The following is a 16857-nucleotide window of genomic DNA, read 5'->3' on the forward strand; positions in this document are numbered from 1 at the left end:
TAAGCTATTTTTATGATAAAATAACTGTTTAGTGTTATACTAAGATATTTAAAAATTACTACAATCTATAATTTATCTATAAGCCATTGTAAAGATCGTGTATATATTCTCATCTAAATTTGAATCATTATCTACATGAATAATATAATTTGAATCATTATCATCGTTTATATGTGAATAGGAATATTAACCAGAATAATATTATTTCATCCTCTAGGACCTCTACACAAGTCGTTGATTTTACCAGGGATATTGCTTGAGTTTTTTTTCTAACCGTGGAATTTTACGCGGGTGAATGAAAATCCGGTTTGATTATAACTGAACCGAACAGTTTTGATTCAAACCGTTGCCTAAGAGTCCCAAAATAATAATTTTCTTTTTCTGTGTTAAAATAAGAACTCGATGGAAGAGAAGAAGACGAAGGCGAAGAAGAAACCCTCAAAGAAGAGCGAATTCGAGCTCTGCAAGGTGTGCCGATTCCATCACGACCAAGGCCCGCGCCACAAGTACTTCCCTCGCCACAAAGAGCTCCTCTCAGCTTTCCTCAATCGATTCCGATCCAAAATAGCCGACGTCAGATTCTTCCTCAAAAACCCTAGCTTTCTAAGGCCACAAGAGGAGTCTCAAAACCGTGTTTGGTGCGTCTTCTGCGATGAGGACATCGTCGAGCTCGGCAGCTCCTTTGCATGGTATGACACTCCCTTGATTTGAGTCTGGTTTCGTTCGATTTGTAGTGAGGGAGAGAATAGTTGTTGTTGATAGAGTTAACTGTGCTATAAAACTTTGATTGTATCTTATAGAAGGAGACTAACAAAAGCTTCATCCTTTTTCTGCACATATATAATGTTTTGTTTGTATCAGTTCAAAGGCAATCAATCACTTTGCGAGCTCCGAACATCACAAGAATGTCAAGCAGTTTCTCTGGAAACATGGCCCATCGATGGATTGCGCTGACGATTTCAAAATCTCAGATGCTGATGTAGCTAAGGTAAGTCCTTGAAGACTATACCTTTATGTGTAACCTTGAAGATTATATTTTGTTGAGTTATGTGGTGAAACTCTGTTTATGGGGGATGCAGTGGGTGAGAAAATGCACGGCATTGGGAAACAAAGATGCATCTTCTTGCAGAGGACAGCTTTCTAGTGATATCCACAATAATAAACTTGAGTTTGAAAGAACTGAAAAAGTTCAAACGCACTATATTAATCCAAATGATTTAAATGATGTTAAGCCTTTACTGTATAATACGAATGAGTATCAGATATCACATTCAGGAGTTACACATTATGGTTCACATCTGAACGTGGATGCTTCCCATCTCCCTCCAGGTAGGTGTCTGCTTGATTTTCATGATGACTGCTTCATCTTCTAGGTCTCATCAATGTAGCAGATATGATATGCACTAGTTACTCTTCTTTTGTTTGTCTCCTTGTCAGGTGTGATTGGAATGACTAGCAATTCTTCTTCACTTTACGGGGACTCTACCGGGAACGTTCACACTGGAGCTCCCCCTCCGTGGCTTAATCCAAATGGTGGGAATATCTACAACCAATCAGACATTACCAAAGTTCAGGAAAAGCTTCCTGCAAAGACTACTAGTAAGCTGAACCCTCATAGGGTTGGCGCTGCATGGGCTGAAAGGAGAAAGATTGAGATGGAGATGGAGAAGAGAGGACTAGCAGTGAATATCAACACTGATGCAGACTGGCTTCCTAACTTTGGTCGAGTTTGGCAATCAGGCACTCGTAAAGATTCTAGAAAAGAATTTGAGAAGGAAAAACGGAAGTTAGTTGTCACAGCTGAAAGCATCTCTATGGAATCAGAAGAACGGAAGTTAGTCAAAACTGAAAGCATCTCAGTGGAATCAGAAGAACCAGTCCAGATACAACCATACGTTAGCAAACGAGCGGTATGTTTTACATTTATAATACTAAACTGCAGATGCCTTATTTGTTCTGATTGATATCTCTTTAAGTCATAGTTGTGCCGTCTTCCTTTTAAAATCCTCATTTACTCACAAGTAGATAGATAAGTATTGCTTTGTTAGTTACTGTTATTGACGTCTACTTGGAGAAGTACATCTCAGTGACCTTACTTCCGTATATTTATTGCCATTGCAGCGAGCAATGAAGAGTGGTGAGTGATGGTTGTGGCTGACATTCAAAATGGAAACAAGTACGGATCATTCATGTTGAAAATTTATAACCCTCTTTTCTTGTCGAGCTCTGAAAGAATTTTAGAGGCATGTGATCATGGATACTCCTTTGAAGTAGTGTAAGAAAATGGATACATTTTTTTCTTTTGTACTGGAATCTTATGCAGTAATAATAATATTATCATAGAGAAACGCCTTTCTTCTACTATCTATAATCTTCATTTGGGTTTTTCATGTAAGTAAAAAAATGTATCTTCCCATGTTGTGATTCTACTTGGACACATACTGTAGTTGGAATGACATTTGTCCAGAAAAACTCTGATTGCTACTCAACATTGAAATGCTTATTTGAAAAGATGATTTTCAACACTGTACTGAGATAAAGACGCAGTAGTGTGTTTAACTGAGGGAGCAACAAGCTTGCTCTTAAACTAGATGTAAAATTCTTTTGCTAATATCTGACCAGGGATGTTTCTGGTGAGCAAAACCTAGATGTATTTGATTGACCATTTATCCGAAACTTCCACAAGTTTCCTTTAGCTGAAACCTGATTCTCTTGGCACAAGAACTCCCAGGAGAACCACTTCTCAGCAGTCCTTTGCACATCATGCACTAAAACATCTGTTGTTGAGTTACTGCTTCCTCTTCTTGCTAACACAGCTGCGGTGTATATACTCCCCATCCTACCTGGCGCCTCTAAGTCATCCCCACGTGGCCCATCGACGACGATCACATCCCATTTGGTGTTGTGTACTTCCTGTGGCAAATCCTTCAGTTTCAACTTGCAGTCTGATGAGTCTTGATGGAGATGATTCATATTTGGTGCGCATGCGGGGTTAGACCGGGCATGTCGAAGCAGCTTGTAAGTGTTCTTGACTTCCATCTGATCATATTTCAAGCTATAGACTCTTGTGTTGTTTGGTGTCGTTATCTTTGAAGGTTCATCGTCTATAATAACGGTGATGCCTCTTGTGTTTAATGAAGATAGCATGAGGTATTGATGTGCAAACCCGAAAACTAGAACGTTGCAAAGGGATCTAAGAGCAATGGTGTCTGATAAGAGCTTGAGTTCCTTTTCCGTGAGAGCGCTCTGGCTCGCGTTAGCCTTGATCTGCTGACTGGACTCAGAGGGACTCAACCGAAATGTGGTTGAAGAGAAGGGTCGAGACGCAGGGGATGAAGACTTTAATGAGATACGGAGGAGTCGAAGAACAGAGAAGCTTGTAAGGATGAAGATAAGAAGAGGTATGAGTTTACGAACAGTGAGCTTTGGCATTGTGAACTTTGATTCTTTCTGATGTTTGGGATTATCAGGGGAGGAAGGAGGTGAGAATCTGAGTAGAGGGTTGAGAATGTGAAGTGAAGATTGATGAAGTTGTGGAGGCATTATCACCTTGTACTCAATATCATGAGTTTTCAAAAAAGTTTTGCTTAATGGTGTTTCAATCTTTGTGGTTTTATATGATTAAGAGTTACGTGTCAACTTCGAGTGAATAACAAGGAAAGGTCGCCTTGCTTATATTCCAAGATTCTCTCTTCTTTTTCTTTTTTTTTTCTTTGTTGTCATGTCATTTGCTATGTTAGTTCGGGTTTACCTAATATCAAATCATTATCTTATGATTGTTTATTTGTCATATCATGGGAGTGGCAAAGATTTTGGTCAAAAGTTGAGTGACAGCGTGGACGTTGATGATTCAAACATAGAGCCCGTGTTTGACGCCCTCGCTCATAAAAGTTGTGGAGGCAACAATCAATCATCTTACGATGTGTTTGTCATTGTCGAGTGAATAAGCATGCATCTGGAACATATTTGGTGAATTGGTTGTTGGTTGTTTATGTGAAATTCTTGGAGTTGAGTTATGGGTTGAATCGGAGGCAAAAGTGTTACAGAATACGCCGTTGGAGATTTTATTCGTCACCATAAGTAAGAGTTAGCCTTGCCTCTCCCACATTCACAAATACCATGCAATTTCCAACACCCAAGTAAAAATAAAAACAGTGACATATATTAAACAGAATTCTGCAATTTGTAACAAAAGTTTTACTCTTTCTTTCGAGCATCTGAACCCAAAAAAAAAAAAGAAGAAGTGAATGTCTTCTTGAAACAACAAAAGCTTTTAACTACTACCCTTCTCCATCCTCTCCCTGGATCTGCAAACACACCACACCAAACAATATTAAGAGTAAACCCCAAAAATGATACAAGCACAATAATGCAAAATCTAATCCACTTCTAATTTGGTAATTCCCAATTTTTATCTAAACAACAGTTAGATATCATTCAAATATCTTCTTCGGTTACTCATATTCCCTTGACATGCTAAATACAATGGTCATGATCGAATCACAGAGTGTTCTATCAGTATTTTAGATTACTTGACTGGACGATGAAATGACAACCAAATTTAGAAGACTATATATATCATCAATACTTGAACCAAACCAGCAGTTGCATAAACGCTTAAGTCAATGTCATATACATCTTAGTTTATATACTTTTAAATTGAAGCATGTGTCCATTTGAAGCAAAAGAAAGAAGAAAGGGGGTGAAGAGGATTCACCTTAAGTAGCACCGACGATGATGTTGTTGATAGGAATAAAGATGAGCTTCACAAAGAATCCCACGAATCCCATCACTACAAACCCAATAGCTGTACGGACCGCCACTTTCGTGAATTCTTACAACCAAAAAGAAACACAAATAATCAGACAAATCTTCCTCATAATGGACAACAACAACAGCAACAAGGATCTCTCTCTCTCTCTCTCTCTCTCTCTCCATTAAACATACAGATCTTCCAATCCGCAATTTAAAAAAACGATAGATCAGATGATTAAAAGACACAGAGATCGCTCATGCATAACTATCTAAAAGACACGGAAAGACCGAGCTCGTTCAATTACCTTTGCGATCTGGTTTGTGGCAACGCTTAACGAGGCGAATGCTGTCCTTGGCAAAGTCTCTTAGAGGATCTACGACTGAATCGATGGCATCCATGGCGATTTCTTTGACTTTTTCTTTTTTTTTTTATTTAATTTGTGTTTTTCTTTTCTTATTTTCTGGATTGGTACGAAGAGAAACAAGTTTGATATATGAAGGCTGAAGTCAGGAGAGAGAAATAACGTCACATTGATATTGAATAGCCAATCACAGGCCGAGACGACGATGAATGTCAGCCATGTCATCAAAGCATTGTTAAAACTGTACAGAGCCTGGGCCCAAGCCCACGTAAACAATCTTTATGGGCTTGTCAAAGAGGAGAGGGAAAAGAAGTTTGACTTTGTGATGCATCTATCAATTCTGATAATAAGAAAAACAACATAAGTCTCTAAATGTTTTCACATGAGAGCAAAGACGAAGGTTTTAGTCTCATTCATTTTGTATCCACCAACAATACTAGAGAAATTATATTATTCTCCAAAATAGTTTATTTTCAGTTTGCCATTAGAAGTGATAGGCATTTTGATATGTTCCTTCGAGTCAGCTTGATAAGTCAAGAGATAATTAAATACAGTATACAGAGGCATAGAGGCAGTTGCTTCCTGACCGAAGACAATGTGGCGAGGAAGGCAAAGGCTCTCACGTTCGTAGAGGCTTTGTCGTGAGTTATCTTAATTGCTTGTACGTTGACTCTTCATGCAGATGTTGTAAAACACCATGAGTCTACTTTTGACATGAGATCGTGATTGAATATTCAATTATTCATGTTGAGGTCACCATGAGATCAGAGTTGAGAACTGCACCACATTCTTTTTCAATGCTAAAAATAACAGTTAGAACTTAGAAGTCGTGTAACAAACATCATCCAGCTCATCAATTGTATAGGGTCATTCAAAGCTTTTTTATTTAATTCTCAAAAGAAACTCATACCGTCTCTCAGTATCGACTTGTAAAGTGATGAACTTAAAAAGTAAAGCATCTAATTGTTATAAGGGAAGGCATTAAGAGTAGATTCCTCCATGTCAAAGGTTGGAGCATACCAACCGAGCTCATCGACGAGCTTCTTCATCCTCTCCTCTTGCCCCTTTGAGTCTCCAAAAGCAGTTGTGAAAGGATACACAAACGTGACTTTAGTAGCCATACACCTGTAAGCAACCACATCTCCCTTCACCAAAAACTCCATCACATCTCTGCTTTGGTTAAATCCTCCTCCTTCTACCTCCGCCTCCAAATATCTCCCTGCATTTTTTTGTATCCATTATTTTAAAGTTATCATCTTTTACTCAAAACCAAACATTTATACAGATGCTTTGCTTTACCTTCTGGTTTATCTTCAATAACCACAAACTTGGGGTTCTTCTGGGTTTTGGCTATTGCTTCCTTCAGTTTCTGTGTAAACAAGAATCAGAAACAGCCAATTCAGAAGACCTGAATTGTTAAAAAAAAAAAAGGACCTGGATTGGATCCTGTGTATCAGTTTCTGGGATCGTCAATGGAAATGTAAAGGAAGAAGAGGTTGGGTTCGTGGATACACATCCTGGGTTTGAGGAAGGACAAGGTCTGATTTTGCTGTACAAATGAGAGAAACAACATAGAATCAATCAGGAGATAACACAACGAATGAAAGATGAGGGGGAACAAACCCGTTGAGAAGACCTGTCTGGACGAACTTGGATTGGGTGAAAGGAGTAGTGAGAGGCTGAGAAGAGGAGAGAGAAGGAATGGCTAAGGCAGGGGCAGATGAGGAGTTTAGAGATAGGGCAAGAGCGAAAGATATTAGCTTTGGTAATAGAGAGATTGTAGTAGAGGAGGAGAGTTGTTGTGCTGTTGGGTCTTTCAGTGAACAGACGAGCTTGGTGGTGCTGGTGCTGCTGCTGCTTCTCGGCCGTTGCGGAAGGAGGATCTTGAGTTGCAAATTGGCGACCAGAGTCATGTTTGTATGGTCGTTGTTACTCTCTGCTCCTCCAAATATTTATTATATTCCACTTTGCAGATTTTAATTTATTGTTATTTTCTTTCTGTATCCTCATCATCCGGTGCTCTTCAACTTTCTAATAATTTTGGGATGTTATCTTAATTAGAGTTTCACACATTTTTTATTTTCGTCATCCATTTCCGGAATTTGATGAAACTACAAGTTCAGTGTAACTAACCATGTATTATTTTGACAAAATCATTCAATGTTTCACTAAAATCTGAAGTGACTTCAATAACCTATTGACTCGTCACTAATGCCACTAGATAGACTAGCGATGAATCAAAATGCGAGAGAGATGAAAAGACGTTCAAATGTCTCGACTCTTGAATTTTTTTTTTGTGTGTGTCTCACCATATTTAAGTAAGAGTTCTTTGATACATCATGCTGTTTTCCATACGCATTTGAACATTTACAGAGAATGATAAAGAACTCACTGGACAAGGAAGTTCTACTTTCACGATTTAGCAGGTATTATTGTTTCGTTGCCACTATCTTTACATACTTTTAAATATCACGTTTTTTTTTATAACAGATGAAAATGAAAACAAAAGAGATAAAACATTTGTAAATTCTTAGTTAAGTTTATAGTATTAGATATTTATTCAGTAGATTTATTATATGTCTACAATGTAAAAAGAACTATAAACTCTACTAGGATAAACTACATATACATATTGTGTAGGTGTATTTTTAAGTATGACTACATATACATATTGTGTAGGTGTATTTTTAATTATGGCCTGTAGGATTATGAGAAAGATTGATCTGTTTAAAACCGGATTAAGGACTTACTAACACAAAGGTACAGGTTACAAATGACAATCCCACATTCTTTGGTGCCATAAGAAACGCCCAGACAACGGGGTTTGTGACTCACACTAATCTCATTACTAGTTCATAATAGAGTGTGTCAAATCTTAGATTATTCATTTTTTTCATCAGATTAATTCATTAGTAGTTAGACCATAGTATATTTTTTAACACTAGAATAAAGTCATAAACCAGAAGAAGAGTAATCTTAGAAAATTAAATAATTGAAATTGTTTTCATTTAAAAAAAAAAAACCTTGTTGACTTAAATGGCTGGCACGCTCGGAGAACTTGGACCCAGTTTAAGACCTTTGGAAGACTAGGGTTTGCGCAAGCTCCATTCTTTTTAAAGATTATTCAGTTATTACATTAAGCAAATCTCAATTTTCTGAAACCAAACTTTTGTTTGGATTGATAGATTGAATTTGAGAATGGACGGAGAAGAGCTCACCGAGCAGGAGACTGCCTTGTACGACCGTCAGATTAGGGTTTGGGGCGCTAATGCTCAGCGAAGGTTACTTGTCTCTCCTCAGATTACTTTTACTCTCAACGCTGAATCTAGCTTTTCTATCCTCAAAGTTTGTTCCTTTCACCCTGTATGATCCCAGTTTCGCTTTGGTTCGAGTACTAAACTCCTAAAGTTGTTATCTTTTTTTCTTGCAATTTGCCTTCTGAGTTTCATCTAGGTTGTTCTGAGTTTACTTCAAAGTTTGTTCTTTTCAGCCTGTATGATTGTAAAGTTGATTTCTTTTTCTTGCAACTCGTCTTCTGAGTTAGTAAAGAGTTCGGATTAAGCTTCTAAACTACAGTGAGAACTGGTATCTTCTGAGTTTCGTTTAGGTTGTTCTGAGATGAGACAGTAACATAGTATTTACCTTCAAAGTTTGTTCCTTTCAGCTTGTATGATTGTAAAGTTGGTTTCTTTTTCTTGCAATTCATCTTCTGAGTTAGTAAAGATTTCGGATTACGCTTCTAAACTATAGTGAGAACTGGTATATGTTGTTCTGAGATGAGACAGTAACATAGTATCTACCTTCAAGTTCTAGTAGAGTATTTGGTTTTGGATCTGCTGAAGCTTTCTTCGTTGAAAGAGCACACTATCATGTAGTTACTATGTAAGCTTGACACCATTTGATATACTGTGGGGTTTATCTTTTGTTTGCAGATTGACCAAATCTCATATCTTGGTCTCTGGAATCAAGGGGACTGTTGCCGAGGTAGCTTTGTAGCTCTAAATCTGTTACTGAGATGTCATGCTTTTCTATTAGTTAGTTGAATGGTTTCTTACTACATTACTTGGCTTTGGTTTTGGTTTTGGTTTTGGTTTTGGTTTTGGTGGGTAGTTTTGCAAGAACATTGTGCTGGCAGGAGTGGGTAGTGTGACTTTAATGGATGATAGTTTAGTGAACGAGGAGGCTTTGAACGCAAACTTCTTGATTCCACCTGATGAAAATGCTTACAGAGGCAAAACTGTGGCTGAGATCTGTTGTGATTCACTCAAGGACTTTAACCCTATGGTCCTTGTTTCAGTCGAGAAAGGTTTCTCTCTGATAACACCCTCTCCTTAATATTGTTTTAATAACACACACCACACTATTGTCTGATCAATCATTTTTCTCAAAATCTTTCAGGTGATTTGTCGGCACGCAGCACTGAGTTTTTCGAGAAGTTTGATGTAGTGGTTATAGGCTACGGTTCTCTTGCTACCAAAGTAATCTTCAACAACTTTTTATACAACGTGCCCCCCTGCTTGCATTTATCACTTCAATAACGTTGTTGTTTCTATTTTTGTTGCAGAAAGCTGTTAATGAAAAATGTAGGAAGCTATCGAAACGAGTGGCGTTCTATACCGTCGATTGTAGAGACTCATGTGGTGAAATCTTTGTCGACCTTCAGGATTACAAATACACAAAGGTACCCTGCATGATGTTGCAATTTTGTATGTCTATTCTGACTTCTCTCTTGTGGAACTTCCAACAGAAAAAGCTTGAAGAGAAGGTGGAATGTGAATTAAACTTTCCAAGTTTCCAGGTACCATTCTATTCACCAACTTTCTCTGGTTTTTGAATAGTCCTTACGCATCTGTATAAGAGGTAATGTCGTTTTTTTTGGTTTATTGCCATAGGAAGCGGTATCAGTACCTTGGAAACCGATTCCTAGGAGAACAGCAAAGCTTTACTTTGCCATGAGAGGTGTTTACTAGTTACTACACTTACAAATGCTTTCTCGAAAGACTTCACTGAATCTTTTGGTGTCTCTCATGTAAAATGTACAGTAATAGAAGTGTTTGAGGAGAATGAAGGGCGTAAACATGGACAATGCTCACTGCTTGATCTTCCCACAGTCTTGGAAATCAAAAAGAAACTCTGTGAGGCTAACGTGAGTGTTCCTTTTGTTCTTTCTGTTCTTTATAAAACGTCAATTGAAGATCACTGAAAAAAATATGAATATTGGGACAGACTGTGAGCGAGAGCCATGTACCAGATAGTCTCTTGGAGAGACTTATCACCGGTACTATCGAGTTCCCACCAGCTTGTGCCATCGTAGGAGGAATACTAGCACAGGTTCTCTTCTCTCTCTTTCCATAATGGAATCTTCTGACTATAGACTTGTAATTCTGACAAAAGAGAGGGGTTTGATTGATGGGTTGCAGGAAGTGATAAAAGCTGTATCAGGCAAAGGAGAGCCATTAAATAACTTCTTCTACTATGATGCTCAGGATGGCAAAGGTGTGATGGAAAACATCTCCAACTCTTTTACCTCTTAACCAGCTAGCTAGCAAGCTGTCCTACGTTTTTATCTAAAGACTGAATGTTTCTTTTGAATTCTTCTAATGTTCGGTTACGAATATGATACTCCTTGCTTGTAGAATAATTTGTTCAGCAACGGATACTTTGAATTTTCAGTGGTCAAGTTTCGAAATTTTTATAATTCAATTAAGAGAGAGAATTCAAAAAGTAGATAGTAATTAGCGAGATCTCATCGCTAGATTTTCGCCCTATTTAAAACCAAAGTTCTCTTTCCATTCTACTCTCTAGTTCTTAGTCAAGTAAGATTTTCTCAAGGGAAAGAAAAATGGAAGAAAGACATGAGCGACTGAATCAACAGTTCACTGAGCTTGAAAAGGAATGGGCGGCCATGAAAACAAGCAAAGGCTCATCTGCAGTTTCGCGTATCACTACTGAAGAAGCTCTGGAGTTTGTGGAATACTCTCCAAGAGAGCTGATGCTCTCTCTCCAACACGACCAGGCTTGTCCAGAGGCAGAGATGAGATCACCATGTAGGAGAAAACTCTTTCACGACTCTGATGATGATAGTGATAATGAGGCCAAGATGAAACCGTTGTCTCATTCCACTTGTTGGTCTTCGAATGTGATGAGAGTGGGAGATACTAATAACAAGAAGGAGATGAAGAAGAAGAATAAAAGAGGAATGATTGTGTGTGTTGTTAGTATGGTTGTTATTTTGTTAATGTCCATGTTTTTGGCTGTTTTGATGGATGGTTTTGAGTTTGACCATAGGCAGATTAATACTTTGGTTCCTACTTGATTTTTTGTTTTGTTTTGTTTGAGATGCTCATCAAACTCAATAAAGTAAAAGGTTTTTCAGTCTCTCGATATTACCTACCAATTGGATGAAAGATGCAAGTAGAAAAAAACTACACTAGTAAAAAAAGTTTATTTTTTTTGGGGTGGCGGGGGACGTGGTAAAGAAAAAAATAAGTGGGTTCATTTAAAAGCCCATTATATGGCCCAAGGCCCATATACACAAGTAAACGAGAAACCCTAAATGCTCGATTATCATCTCTTTCGTCAGCCTCCTGCCAGAACAGCTGCTGCGAAAAAAAAAAGTGAAAATGGTACAACTTCTGGTCCGAATTCGATCCGTTGTTCTTAAAATTGTTCATTCCTAACTCCATTATCAATTCCCTCTACTTGTTTCGTCTTAGATTGTCTATTGCATTATATGTTTCACCAATCCCAAAAAAGTGTTTTTTTAATCTCCATATTTGTAGTGAATTAACTGCGTTTATGGATTCTTTGAGCTTCTGTTTCTTATTATTTAAGATTCAAACTGTAGTAATAAATAGTATAAGCAGGGTTCGTAAGTACGGATGTGCTGGCATTTGCTTTGTATAAGATGGAATTGATTGGTGCTTCGTTAGTTTGTTAGCGTAGACATGGTTATGTAGTTTATAATTTATGCTTGGTAGAGAATATTCTAACTTATCAATCAATAGCTACTTGTTGTCACTAGTTTACTTCCTATCCTTATAAGTGTCTCGTTCGACTTGTTATGCTAAACGCTACGATTCTTCAATTGGTTTTTAGGCACCAAAGAAAGGAGTTAAAGCGGTTACCAAGAAGAAGTCGGTATGTGATTTTGTTTTGCTCTCCCTCTCTTTCTCTATGTAGAAAGTGTTTGCTTTTCTCGGTTGTTAATCATTGTTCTTGGTTTCAGGAGAAAGTGACAAACCCTCTCTTTGAGAGGCGTCCCAAGCAGTTTGGGATCGGAGGAGCATTGCCACCCAAAAAGGATCTCACCAGATACATCAAATGGCCAAAGTCTATCCGCCTCCAGAGGCAGAAGCGTATTCTTAAGCAGAGGTTGAAGGTTCCACCCGCTCTGAACCAGTTCACTAAGACCCTTGACAAGAACTTAGGTCCTTCCATCTCTTTCCCTTTTTGTTTCTACATAATACACTACTATGGATGTTGTCTGTTTAGTTCTACTCTCTAACCACATGTCTCTGTATAAACTGCAGCGACTTCTCTGTTCAAGATGATGCTCAAGTACCGGCCTGAGGACAAGGCAGCCAAGAAGGAGCGTCTTCTCAAGAAGGCTCAGGCTGAGGCTGAAGGAAAGACTGCTGAATCGAAGAAGCCAATCGTTGTGAAGTATGGTCTAAACCATGTTACATACCTCATTGAGCAGGTCCCTTTCTTTTTTCGGAACTAATTCAATTGGTTTCCCTCTAGGAAGTGATAAGCTCTATCCAGGAATCTATCTTGTCTGTAACCTGTCTGCTTTGTGTGATTGCAGAGCAAGGCGCAACTGGTGGTGATTGCTCATGATGTGGACCCGATTGAGTTGGTCGTATGGTTGCCTGCGTTGTGTAGGAAAATGGAAGTTCCTTACTGCATTGTCAAGGGGAAATCACGATTGGGAGCGGTAATGATAATTGATTATATGCTCATCTTCTCCTTACAAGCCACATGTAATCTAATCTGTTATCTCATTCCTTTGTTGATGCAGATTGTCCACCAGAAAACAGCAGCTTGCTTGTGTTTGACCACAGTGAAGAACGAGGACAAGATGGAGTTCAGCAAAATCCTCGAGGCCATTAAGGTGAGATCCTTGTTCATTTTCAATTGCTGCGCGTGTGTTTAGTTTCTTTATAATGAATACTTTAACGTTACCATCGTTGGATATAGGCAAACTTCAACGACAAGTATGAAGAGTACAGGAAGAAGTGGGGAGGTGGAATTATGGGATCTAAATCTCAGGCCAAGACCAAGGCTAAGGAGAGAGTTCTAGCCAAGGAAGCTGCTCAGAGGATGAATTAGACTTGCCTTAATTTTACTTCTTTTTGGTGGAATCTTGTTTTTAAAACTTAAAATGAAAGTGTTTTGTTTAGGCTCCTGGGATCTCTCTAGATATAGCATTTCATGCTTGTTTACCTTAAGATTTCAACTTGATGTTTGCAGAGTTACTTTTTGATAAGAATAAAAATTGCGTATTTGATGATAAGTAACAAGAAAAAGGAAAAAGCATCTCTCTGTGAAGCTTAATCCTTGGGGGAAGAATCTCATCCTGCGTATAACACGAGTTTTCATAATGACTAAAACAACAATAAGCATCTATGAATTTTTTTAAAAAACGGTAAAGCGATGACGAATGCACTCACCGACCGACCTTCTGTTCCTTTTGAGGTCGGTGCCATGTGGATGCGGTCAAGTTAGAATACTATTTTCCACTGTTCTCTCACCACGTGTCACCAATCCTGTGAATGTGCTGAACCAATTCGAACCAGAGGTAAAAGGGAACTCAAAATCTAAACCGGAGTAGTTGATAAACCGACCGACATGAGCAGAAGAGCCAATGAAAAGAGTGTGGAGCAACTGTAGGGCAAACCCGTACAATTTCTCAGAAGATATTTTTCTATAAATTTAGGCTCTTCCTTATCTCTTGTCGTCTTCTTGCCGAGAAAAAAAAAAATTAAAAGAGCCTCGAAAAATTCACAGACTTGTCTCCCCTCTCCCTCTCTTTCTCACTCTTCAGTAGCTTCTGAAAATTTCACAGCCCTAAACAAACAAAAATGAGCAAGTTCTGGACTTTCCTCACCGCTCTTCACTCAGGCGCTGGGTATTTAGTTTATTCATCATCATCTTAACATTTTCTTTTATATAATTATTTTGAATTTTACATTTATTTCGATCTCTAATATTGTTTGGTATGTATATGCAGTCCTCTGGTGATGTTGGTGTATCCATTGTAAGCTCTCACTATTTCGATCTATGTTCTTTTTTTAAAAAAAAATCATGAATTTTGAATTGAAAAATTTAATGATTTAATTGAAGGTACGCATCGGTGGTGGCAATGGAGAGCACAACCAAAGTAGACGATGAGCAGTGGCTTGCCTACTGGATCATTTACTCCTTCCTCACCCTCACTGAGCTGATTCTGCAGTCGCTTCTTGAGTGGATCCCGATCTGGTACTCGGTGAAACTGGTGTTTGTAGCTTGGTTGGTTCTGCCTCAGTTCCATGGTGCAGCTTTCATCTACAACCGTGTGGTGAGAGAACAGTTCAAGAAACACGGCTTCTTCGGCTCCTCCTTTCACACCAAACACTCCAAACCCAACATCATCCACTCCATTTTCCACCGGGTAATGATAATACTCTCTCTCTCTCTCTCTCTCTCTCTCTCTCTCTCTCTTTTCTTGAAATAACCAAAACAAACGTCAAAAAGTGAATTAATTGGGTCAAAGGAAAGAATAAACTTTTTTTTCTAGATTATGCATTTAGTTATTTGTTAATTAATCCTAGGAAACGTAACAAGAACTCTAACGTAACGAGTTTTTAATAATTTCACTGATTTATATCCTTTCGGTTAATTTGAATTTAAAACATATGTATTAGGAGGGACACGAGGCTCACTCTCACTGACGCCAAAGCAGAGGAGAAGCACGAATAGCATTGTAGTGGAGTTGGTGGTGGCCCCCGTCTTGTCTTATGTCTAATCTTTACTTTTGTTTTAGTTTTATTTAATAATTTGAGAAATGTGATGGATGATGACTAATGAGGTGTGTGATCGTTTAAAAGTAGAAATGGCTTCTTGTTGTTTTTGTTGTTGTTTGCTTTAGCTTCCACGCGTATCTTCCATTTGGGAACACAAGTGTTAACGCTATTGTTTCAATCGCTTTCTAATGCTATATGACATGACTGAATAATTAGTCCTTGTGTTTTGAAAAATTAAAACATGTTTGATGTACTGGGGTACTTTTGTTTTCATAATCATAATTCATAAAAAAAAGTCTTAGTCACCAAAAGCAATGTCAAAAAAATTGTTAGGCTATTGTTAGGCGTTTTTACAAGATCGATTTATGAACGTGTAGACGCTTTGTCGGACTCCTAGGCGCCTAGACCATTTTATAACACTGGCCAAAAGTCATAAACATGTTTATTTTGTATCAACCTATTTGACGAAATAAAAGAAGCCTATTGCGCAAACTCGTAATCAATAGAATTGGGTATGTCATTGTTACATAATAACTTCATGGTGTCCCACTTGTTTTCTCTATTCTTTATTGGCATGATGATATGATTCTTTGGATCTTTCGTTAGCATGTGATTCAATGGCACGCATTAGTTAGATTACCTCTCTCAGTACCTTGGCTTGTATATGAACGTGTAAATGTTTCACCATTGCTGGTTCATCATTGGGACTTAGCTTTGTTTATTAACTATCCACACATATCTGCTGCTGTAGAATATGTTTCATGTCCACAAGACCTATTTTAAGATTTAGATGAAGAGTGTATCCACTTTTTCTTTATATTCTCTTGTGATTTGATTTAAATGACCAGCTTGACTACAAAAGAAGAGACACTGACTGGAGTGAAGTAGTTCAACAATGGTCGCCATTCTCTAGTGAAGATCTTCTTCGTCAGGTGAATAATTTGCCTTTGTTCCATACGACTGATATTTTCCATGGAGAGGCAAAACGAAGAGTAAATTGTAATGATTGTTCTAGTACATTTATCCTCTATCATTAAACCTCCTGTTTGTAAATTATATTTTTTTCATGTGATTTCAAAAGCTGATACACGATGCTTCGTATGAAGTAAACCTTTTAGATTCCTCTTTGTAGATGCTTTGTTTTTGTTTATCCTAAGATATCATTCTAACAAAAGTATCAACCAACTACGGACCTTTAGTCATTCACCATATATATGTTTGGAAAAGTACGTGTACTCCATCACACATACTTATCTCTTAGATTTGATTCATAAAATTATGTTTTAGTGAGTTAATAAAAAACAGTAATCAACATAAATTGACAAGACACTATATGGTAGGTAAGTAGCCTAGGAGGTATATCTTCTAATACTAAAAAGAAAATATCATCGAGCTTCTCCAAAAAACACTATAACTTCGAATATGAAATTTTTTTGCTCTAAAAAAAGAACTTCAAAATTTTGAATGTGTACTCTAAGGTGTTCTCTTAAAATACTCTCTATTTTAAAATTTCCAAAATTGGTGTTTCCAAAAGCAAAATTTCAAACTTAACTTTAAAAATTATTTGTATTTAACACTATACTCCTTATATTTTTCATAATTAATGTAAATCCTTAAAACTTTTATAAATAACTAGCATATATATAAATATTACAAAATATTCATTATTAAAATCTTACACTAAAATATAACTTTATAAATAGAAATACATAATAAAATATTAAGCTACAAGA

General features: G+C 37.6%; 8 protein-coding genes across 10 annotated transcripts; 5 read left to right on the forward strand and 3 right to left on the reverse strand.

Annotated features, from left to right (window-relative positions):
- Positions 1 to 350: 350 nt before the first annotated feature.
- On the forward strand, positions 351 to 2348 carry LOC106375798 (TITAN-like protein). Its single transcript, XM_013815797.3, has 5 exons — positions 351 to 689; positions 862 to 988; positions 1080 to 1329; positions 1438 to 1910; positions 2122 to 2348. Exons 1-5 carry the CDS (start codon positions 403 to 405, stop codon positions 2143 to 2145), a joined length of 1161 nt encoding a protein of 386 aa, XP_013671251.2. The 5' UTR covers positions 351 to 402; the 3' UTR covers positions 2146 to 2348.
- A 130-nt stretch (positions 2349 to 2478) lies between these two features.
- On the reverse strand, positions 2479 to 3856 carry LOC106375799 (probable methyltransferase At1g27930). The gene has a single exon (XM_013815798.3). It carries the CDS (start codon positions 3541 to 3543, stop codon positions 2608 to 2610), a length of 936 nt encoding a protein of 311 aa, XP_013671252.2. The 5' UTR covers positions 3544 to 3856; the 3' UTR covers positions 2479 to 2607.
- A 284-nt stretch (positions 3857 to 4140) lies between these two features.
- On the reverse strand, positions 4141 to 5270 carry LOC106375802 (protein transport protein Sec61 subunit gamma-1). Its single transcript, XM_013815799.3, has 3 exons — positions 5061 to 5270; positions 4718 to 4834; positions 4141 to 4307 (listed from the first exon to the last, which is right to left on the reverse strand). Exons 1-2 carry the CDS (start codon positions 5152 to 5154, stop codon positions 4719 to 4721), a joined length of 210 nt encoding a protein of 69 aa, XP_013671253.1. The 5' UTR covers positions 5155 to 5270; the 3' UTR covers positions 4141 to 4307; position 4718.
- Positions 5271 to 5979: 709 nt separating this feature from the next.
- LOC106374384 (thylakoid lumenal 17.9 kDa protein, chloroplastic) lies at positions 5980 to 7132 on the reverse strand. The gene is made up of 4 exons (XM_013814427.3): positions 6741 to 7132; positions 6552 to 6666; positions 6417 to 6486; positions 5980 to 6336 (listed from the first exon to the last, which is right to left on the reverse strand). Exons 1-4 carry the CDS (start codon positions 7028 to 7030, stop codon positions 6077 to 6079), a joined length of 735 nt encoding a protein of 244 aa, XP_013669881.2. The 5' UTR covers positions 7031 to 7132; the 3' UTR covers positions 5980 to 6076.
- A 971-nt stretch (positions 7133 to 8103) lies between these two features.
- Positions 8104 to 10789, forward strand: LOC106375803 (SUMO-activating enzyme subunit 1A). 2 transcript variants are annotated; one of them, XM_013815800.3, is made up of 11 exons: positions 8105 to 8208; positions 8303 to 8398; positions 9050 to 9101; positions 9228 to 9423; positions 9516 to 9595; positions 9682 to 9798; positions 9865 to 9915; positions 10010 to 10076; positions 10160 to 10263; positions 10344 to 10448; positions 10538 to 10789. In XM_013815800.3, the coding sequence occupies exons 2-11, from the start codon at positions 8316 to 8318 to the stop codon at positions 10649 to 10651; spliced, it is 969 nt and encodes a 322-aa protein (XP_013671254.2). In that variant the 5' UTR covers positions 8105 to 8208; positions 8303 to 8315; the 3' UTR covers positions 10652 to 10789. The 2 variants fall into 2 exon arrangements, with proteins under 2 accessions (XP_048600125.1, XP_013671254.2); XM_048744168.1 differs by having other exon boundaries at positions 8104 to 8208; positions 9682 to 9915.
- A 168-nt stretch (positions 10790 to 10957) lies between these two features.
- Positions 10958 to 11566, forward strand: LOC106375804 (protein SINE4). Its single transcript, XM_013815801.3, has one exon. It carries the CDS (start codon positions 10960 to 10962, stop codon positions 11431 to 11433), a length of 474 nt encoding a protein of 157 aa, XP_013671255.2. The 5' UTR covers positions 10958 to 10959; the 3' UTR covers positions 11434 to 11566.
- Positions 11567 to 11655: 89 nt separating this feature from the next.
- Positions 11656 to 13635, forward strand: LOC106375805 (60S ribosomal protein L7a-2-like). The gene is made up of 7 exons (XM_013815802.3): positions 11656 to 11743; positions 12216 to 12257; positions 12346 to 12547; positions 12650 to 12819; positions 12928 to 13056; positions 13141 to 13233; positions 13320 to 13635. The coding sequence occupies exons 1-7, from the start codon at positions 11741 to 11743 to the stop codon at positions 13449 to 13451; spliced, it is 771 nt and encodes a 256-aa protein (XP_013671256.2). The 5' UTR covers positions 11656 to 11740; the 3' UTR covers positions 13452 to 13635.
- Positions 13636 to 13995: 360 nt separating this feature from the next.
- Positions 13996 to 15318, forward strand: LOC106375806 (HVA22-like protein d). 2 transcript variants are annotated; one of them, XM_048744169.1, is made up of 4 exons: positions 13996 to 14250; positions 14353 to 14379; positions 14466 to 14772; positions 15029 to 15318. In XM_048744169.1, the coding sequence occupies exons 1-4, from the start codon at positions 14204 to 14206 to the stop codon at positions 15050 to 15052; spliced, it is 405 nt and encodes a 134-aa protein (XP_048600126.1). In that variant the 5' UTR covers positions 13996 to 14203; the 3' UTR covers positions 15053 to 15318. The 2 variants fall into 2 exon arrangements, with proteins under 2 accessions (XP_048600126.1, XP_013671257.2); XM_013815803.3 differs by having other exon boundaries at positions 13999 to 14250; positions 15026 to 15318.
- The last annotated feature ends 1539 nt before the right edge of the window (positions 15319 to 16857 follow it).

The sequence above is a fragment of the Brassica napus genome, chromosome C1 (genome assembly GCF_020379485.1).
Source record: "Brassica napus cultivar Da-Ae chromosome C1, Da-Ae, whole genome shotgun sequence".
Taxonomy (NCBI): domain Eukaryota; kingdom Viridiplantae; phylum Streptophyta; class Magnoliopsida; order Brassicales; family Brassicaceae; genus Brassica; species Brassica napus.